At 39.5% G+C, this 7,108-nt stretch overlaps 1 protein-coding gene across 2 annotated transcripts; it reads left to right on the top strand.

The window, feature by feature from the left end:
• Nucleotides 1-241: 241 nt before the first annotated feature.
• LOC131236973 (actin) lies at nt 242-6,570 on the top strand. 2 transcript variants are annotated; one of them, XM_058234562.1, is made up of 5 exons: nt 242-382; nt 3,161-3,230; nt 3,482-3,875; nt 5,257-5,870; nt 6,140-6,570. In XM_058234562.1, the coding sequence occupies exons 2-5, from the start codon at nt 3,171-3,173 to the stop codon at nt 6,203-6,205; spliced, it is 1,134 nt and encodes a 377-aa protein (XP_058090545.1). In that variant the 5' UTR covers nt 242-382; nt 3,161-3,170; the 3' UTR covers nt 6,206-6,570. The 2 variants fall into 2 exon arrangements, with proteins under 2 accessions (XP_058090545.1, XP_058090546.1); XM_058234563.1 differs by having other exon boundaries at nt 344-488.
• The last annotated feature ends 538 nt before the right edge of the window (nt 6,571-7,108 follow it).

Here is a 7,108-nt window from a genome sequence, read left to right as displayed (position 1 = left end):
AGAAGGGGCATTTTTGACCTTTGGGAAGCCGTCCGTACGTATAGGGCTTATTCTTGAGAGGTAAAAAGAAATGGGGTTGAAATGTAAATGGGCCATAAATGGGTCGTACAGTTGTAAATTCCTCCTGGTACTTCCTGGTCCTGCTGCGCTAAAATCTGATTCCACGAGACAGCTGGTTCCACAATAGACGCTTAATCCAGGCCGCAGGTCGAATAGCCGTAACTAACGGTTGATATTAGATCTTGTGAATCCGAGGTTCATTTAAGGAGAATTTCCATTTGGGGTGGAGTTTCATTTGGGCGAGATTTCCTTTTAAATCCAAGGCGGGTAGCTCATTACCAGAAAATCGCTCAGAGAGGGAGAGAGATCTAGGGTTTGAAAGGTATCCTCTCTCATCCCAAAATCTTATTTGCAATGTAGGTCTTAGTTTCTGCATCGGATCGATTGCTTTCATCGATCTGGAATTTCAGAACGAGGAAGATATTGCGGTTTGGTTTTCTCTTTCTGCGAATTTTCTCTCGTCTGGATGTTTTCTTGTTGCTTGAGATTCAATATCGAAACAGATTAGGGTTTTGAGATGTTATTTTATTTGAAATCTGGTGGATCTTGTTTGGCATTGTCCTTTTTTTTTTTTTTTTTTTTTAAAATATAAATGTGTGATATGTTGAAATTCGTTTCTTTTTGTCATTGGCATGGTGTGGATCTGAATGTATTGGTCATGAATTACGGTTTTCTGATATGTTGTGTTGATCGGCATCTTGTTTTTGGGAGTGTTTTTGTGATTGCTCTTTATACACCACGATTGCGATCGACCTATGGAAATGTATTAGTTGTCATGATTGAGAGGATTTTTTTATTTTTTTATTTTTTTGTGAGTATTTTTCTATACTATAGGTTTTAAAGATTGTTTAATCTCTGCTGCTTATGGATTAGGAGGCTGGTGCCTCTACAAGGCCTTGTAAAAAAAGCTTATTCTATAATTGCTAGGTGTTGGGCCCACCATGCCTGTGTATGGCATCAGACTGTACTTGAGCCCCATTATGGTAGTTGGATGCCCCACAAAATGGGGCCAATCCAGCCATGATATGGACCATCACGTGAATTTGGATGTTTGTGGATGGTGTCCATTGTTTTCTTGGGTGGGCCCACCGTTTTGTGTGCTTGCTATCCATCCAACCCGTGCATTGTGGGTCTTCAGGTGGGCTACACCATTGAAAACAATGGACAACTGTCCAAAAACTACCAAATTCATCTGGTGGCCCACCTGATTGTTGGATCAGCCTGATTTTTGGGGCGTCCAACTTTCGTGGTGTGGCGACATTGCAGGATGGGTTAGATGGGCAGCCCCCATAGAATAACTTCTTCTACAAGGACTTGTGGAGGAACCACTTCTTAGATTCGTTGTTGTTTGGATTTGGTTTGGGGTGGAAAAGCGAGCCTATTAAAAATGCTTTTGGTTTTCATGATTCAACAAATGCTTATAGTTATGGATGTGCAATTTGGCCATAAATGCTAAGCCATTTGCAATTTCAGTGCATCATATATAATTGCTTTATTTTTGCATTTGATTTCATTTTGACTTGATTCATGACTTTTCTTGCTCAGTTTTAACAATTCATTGCTTTGAAGCATTTCGGGACATTTTTGTTGTTGTCAATGTGGTGCCTGTGTGCCTGGTTTAAGTATTTAGTTTCTGGATCTTGGGCCCTGCATTTGGATTTCAGAATAACCAATCATTCTATTTGTCTTGTGGGTTTGAGATCTGATGGATTTGATTTGAAATGTATATGATTGCACCATCATACTGTGAAAAGCCTGATTCATGTCTCTCTTTTTTTTTTTTTTTTTGTGTAATAAAACCATTTTGTTTGACCACTGGTGGTATTTGTTTGTAATGATTTCACAATTATTATTCAGCATATATATATATATATATATATAAGCGACTGGATTATATTAGAAGAAAGAAAAGGAGACAACAGGGGCTGCCGAGATGGCAGAAGGCAAAAGAGAAAAACTATAAGCCTAAAAACAGGAAATCAAAATCCTTAAGAGAAGAGACATTAGCAGCCCATTCGATAAGAAATTTTTTCGCCATGAAGCCCACTACTTGAGCTGAAGCTTGAGTGTTGTTGAAACATCTGTCGTTCCTCTCCTTTCAGACTGCCCACCAAATTGCGATGATTGCCATTCTCCAAACCCGGGTTCTGTTTTTACCCAACTTGAACCCATGCCAGTATGCTAGCAGATGGAAAGCGGATGCCGGCACGCACCCGCTGATGTTGAATCTGATAGAAAAATCCCGCCCAAATGAGGGAGATGAACGGACAGTGCAGATGGTCGACAGATTCCTCGCTGTTCATGCAACAAAGGCAGATATTGGGCAGTTGCATGCCTTTCTTTTTCAAATTGTCGATTGTAAGAATCCGATTATTGGACGCAAGCCACGCGAAGCAGAGAAACTTGGGGGGAGCTGGATATCTCCAGATGAATGGATTCGATACTTGATGATTGCATTTGATACTTGTTCTTTTGCATTCGCTGAAAATTGCAGTCACCATGGATCTTGTGTTATTTATAAACCACCAACTTCTTCATCCAATCTAATCCATTTTATTATGGAATGAAACTTTCATGTCGAAGAAAATTATTCAGTTAAATTCTTCCATATTTATTTTAGTCTCATAATTTTTTTTCCCCTTTCAAGTTCTTTTGAGATTTTTGAATTGCTGCTGCTATGTGATATCGTGTTCTTTTGTGCTTCTTAACTCTATGCTATGCTGATTTCTTGCAATTGTGGCCTGGATATGTCAGGTGCTTGTGAATTTCCATGAGTGGAAGTGATCAAAATGGGATATTGTTAGAGCCAACTTAAAAGATCAGGCACTGAAAAAAACAAGTTATTCGGAATTGATTGTGTTATTATTTGGTCCTTCCTGAGTAATGCTTTGTCTGCCATAAAATTATTGGGGAGGGGAGGCTCTGGAAACCACTATTTCATGACTAAATTTACCACAGCCACAAGGAATGATTTACATATGTCGTGAATTTGTCATTGCTTAAAATTTGAATCTCCAATGCTTTAGATGAAAAATGCTATGAAAGTGCGCTTTTGTTTTGTTGATTCTTCTATTCTGAGGTCGGCACCATTTTCTGGCAGGTACTAGAAGATGGCTGATGCTGAGGATATTCAACCTCTAGTGTGCGATAATGGAACGGGCATGGTCAAGGTACCATGTTAGGACTTTCTATCGTAAAAGATGTAATTGAAAATCAAGCTCATGATGTTTGCTCCCTTTTTTTGGTTCTTTACAATTTAGAAAAGTCCTATGTTTGAGCTTAAGACTTGTGCATTTTGATAGACACCTATTCTGTCCCTAGAATTTTATACCCTTGTGAATCATTTTGAGGGAGCAAAATCCCAAACATCTTAATATATCAACTCATTATTGTTTCTCTGGCACTAAATTTATATTTCCAGGCTGGATTTGCTGGAGACGATGCTCCAAGGGCTGTGTTTCCCAGCATTGTTGGCCGCCCACGTCACACTGGTGTGATGGTTGGCATGGGGCAGAAAGATGCCTATGTTGGGGATGAAGCTCAATCCAAGCGTGGTATTTTAACCCTGAAATACCCAATTGAGCATGGTATTGTGAACAATTGGGATGACATGGAGAAGATCTGGCATCACACTTTCTATAATGAGCTACGGGTGGCCCCAGAAGAACACCCGGTTCTCCTCACTGAAGCACCACTCAATCCCAAGGCTAATCGTGAGAAGATGACACAAATCATGTTTGAAACCTTCAACACTCCTGCTATGTATGTTGCCATCCAGGCTGTTCTGTCCCTTTATGCCAGTGGTCGCACGACTGGTAAGCAAGACTACTAGTTCTTATTTTGGTTTCCTCTGGTCTGCGTTCTCTTGAGCACCTGAAACAACAGCAATGATACTCTTTATTATTATTATTATTATTATTTCTGTCAATTATCAGTTACAGATGTTTCTGTATCTGGTTCACACTAGTTTGAGAGTACAGAACATCAATGTTTGACTGAACTTTGGAAGGTATTTGTGAATCAGAATAGTCAGAATTATCTGTTAATGCAAGCATGCAACGAATTTTCTGAAAGAAACACATAACAACAAATTACTGAGACTATAACAGTATGGATAACAAGGATTCTTTGTGCAAAGGGCATGCTTCCCCAGACTCATGCACGGGAATCATGAACACATTATTTTTCTTTGTTTTTCTCTTTTCTTCTGTTATTCCTTATATACCATTCGTAGATCACTATTCCTATGGAGATAATTCTAGTAAGTCTGGATACTAACATGATTGGTTTGTAACATTAGAATTTTATTTTTCAATGCGCAGGTTTCTGTGTCCCTGTGATAGATGTTTGCGTTCGACAAATTGACATATTTTTGTTTTGAAACAATTATGATATTCCGAAGCCTAAAATACAATGATGACAATTTCGACAAATTGACATTAGGCATCATGTATTTTTTACTTAACTCACATTAATCATACACTGTATGAAAAATCTTGACCACTTGTCTCTCTGTTGAGTATAATTTGTATATTATGACTCTATCAGACATCGTCATCGTCAAAGCCTTATCCCAACTAATTGGGGTCTACTACATGAATCTTGTTCCTCCATTCCACTTTATCACGAGCTATATGCTCAGTTAAACCGCAAGTCCTCAAGTGTTTTCCTACCCACCCCCTTTGAACATTCCCCCTGCCCTTTTAGAGCCTTCAACTTCAACTGGCACACTCTTTCTAAATGGTGCGGTTCTCAGTCTCCGTTACATATGGACAAACCATCCAAGTCTACTTTCTCCCATCTTACCTATAGGTGCTACTCCTTAGTTCCTTCAAATGCATTCATTCCTAATTATATCCTTCCTCTTCTTGCTACTCATCCATCTTAACTTCCTCATTTCTGCTACGCTTATCCTATGAACATGCTGTTCCTTGGCTGCTCAACATTCTGACTCATAAGGCATGGCTAGACATACAACTATTGTACAGAGCTTCCGCTTCATTTTCATATGCGGTGATCACATAATTTCTGTAATTTATAGCGGCTGCTCATAAATTAAAATCTAGAAATCATTGGTTTCTACTCGAGATGTCAATCTGTGTATTTTCAATGCCTTAAAAAATTATTTAATCTTCTAGGACTTCTATGATGTGATTATGATATGAGCCCATGCATTTTTGGTGTGTGCTTGTGTAGGTATTGTGCTGGACTCTGGGGATGGTGTTAGCCACACAGTCCCCATCTATGAAGGATACGCACTCCCACATGCCATCCTGCGTCTCGACCTGGCAGGCCGTGACCTGACAGATGCTCTTATGAAAATACTGACAGAACGTGGCTACTCTTTCACAACCACAGCTGAGCGTGAAATTGTGAGAGACATGAAGGAGAAGCTGGCCTACATAGCGCTCGACTATGAGCAGGAGCTAGAGACATCCAAGACCAGCTCTTCTGTGGAGAAGAGCTATGAGCTACCTGATGGGCAGGTTATCACCATTGGGGCCGAGCGTTTCCGTTGCCCGGAGGTGCTTTTCCAGCCTTCAATGATTGGAATGGAGGCTGTGGGCATACACGAGACCACATACAGCTCCATCATGAAGTGTGATGTCGATATTAGGAAGGATTTGTATGGAAACATCGTTCTCAGTGGTGGGTCCACCATGTTCCCAGGTATTGCTGACAGGATGAGCAAGGAGATCACGGCACTAGCGCCGAGCAGCATGAAGATCAAGGTGGTGGCTCCTCCTGAGAGGAAGTATAGTGTGTGGATTGGAGGCTCCATCTTGGCCTCTCTCAGCACTTTCCAGCAGGTTTGTTGTTATTATCCAGAAACCATGTTATTGCAGAAAAAAAAGTGTTCATCTATACCACACAATACAAATGAACATGTGCCACATAACTAACATCTTGAGATAGCTCAAAAAATCACTCAGCAGAAGGTTCCATGTTCCTATACAGAGGGCATAAAGAAAGCAAAAATCTTTGTCCAATCTGATAAGAGGCGCCTTTTGAGCATTTCTGCGGGTTTGTGTTTCCCCCCCTTTTTTGTTGCCTAATGAGAGATATGTCTGAATTGCAGATGTGGATTGCAAAGGCGGAGTATGATGAGTCTGGACCTTCAATCGTGCACAGGAAATGCTTCTGATCAAGTGATAAAGCAAAATTGGGATGATCAGAGAGACTGATTTACATCAGGGAATGCTGCTGCATGCTTTCTTTCTTTTCGTTTCTTCTTTCTTCTGTCTTTTCAATTTTTGTGTTTGATAATGACCTTGAGTTGCCAGAGATCCCCAGTAATCCATTTTTTCGTGTTATTATTCTCCCCTCCCTTAAAAGTATCATGGAACTGTGTAATCTTTTGAAAGCAGCCTATCAATACTGCTCTGGTTTGGGTTTCATTTGATTTTTTTTTTTTTTTTCTTTTTTAATTTTATGAAAACCTTCTCATCTCTAGAGATGTGTAATGGAAAGAATCAATAAGAAGAATGTCTGTTCCATTAGAAATGCTTACTGATGGTTTCCCTGGCCTTACATATTCCCAATTGCCCAAGTGATAGTGAAAATTGCGTAAACCCCACCATCTTGCTGATCTGAACAACATCATTTATGATTCCATGTGAAAAGATGAAGGCGGAGAATGGAGCTAAAGGTGTTTGCAAACAGATTATATCTGAGTTGTGTACTTTGATGGTTACTGCTTATAGTGAGCACACGAACATATTTTCAAATGGTAATCTGCCTCAAGCAGCCAATCATGGGCGTTTTTTTTTTTTTTTTTTTTTTTGGGTTTCAGTCGAATGTGGTCTGTTGCTGTACCTCTTCTTGTCAGTACAGTCACGGGCATGTTGCTATTGTTTTATCCAAGATATTTGTGGTACATGGTGCATCCATGGTTGGGCCCGTTTGGATACCACGAAATAAGTAAACTTTTTTTTACTTAACTTATTTCAGATAAGTTGGTTTATGATTAGTTATAAATAACTTTTTTTTTTTACTTAAAAAGTACTTAATCACTTCAGTTAATTTTTTTTGTAGCTTTTCTATTTTT

This window comes from Magnolia sinica, chromosome 2 (genome assembly GCF_029962835.1).
Source record: "Magnolia sinica isolate HGM2019 chromosome 2, MsV1, whole genome shotgun sequence".
In the NCBI taxonomy this organism is placed as follows: Eukaryota; Viridiplantae; Streptophyta; class Magnoliopsida; order Magnoliales; family Magnoliaceae; genus Magnolia; species Magnolia sinica.
Note: the sequence above shows the minus strand (reverse complement) of the source record. Positions and strands in the feature narration are given on the sequence as shown.

Excerpts from the sequence above, each read along its gene's own strand:
- LOC131236973 (XM_058234562.1), top strand. The coding sequence starts at position 3,171 with ATGGCTGATGCTGAGGATATTCAACCTCTAGTGTGCGATAATGGAACG. Across the intron at positions 3,231-3,481 it reads ATGGAACGGGCATGGTCAAG|GCTGGATTTGCTGGAGACGA; the intron begins GTACCATGTTAG and ends TTATATTTCCAG. Across the intron at positions 3,876-5,256 it reads TGCCAGTGGTCGCACGACTG|GTATTGTGCTGGACTCTGGG; the intron begins GTAAGCAAGACT and ends GTGCTTGTGTAG.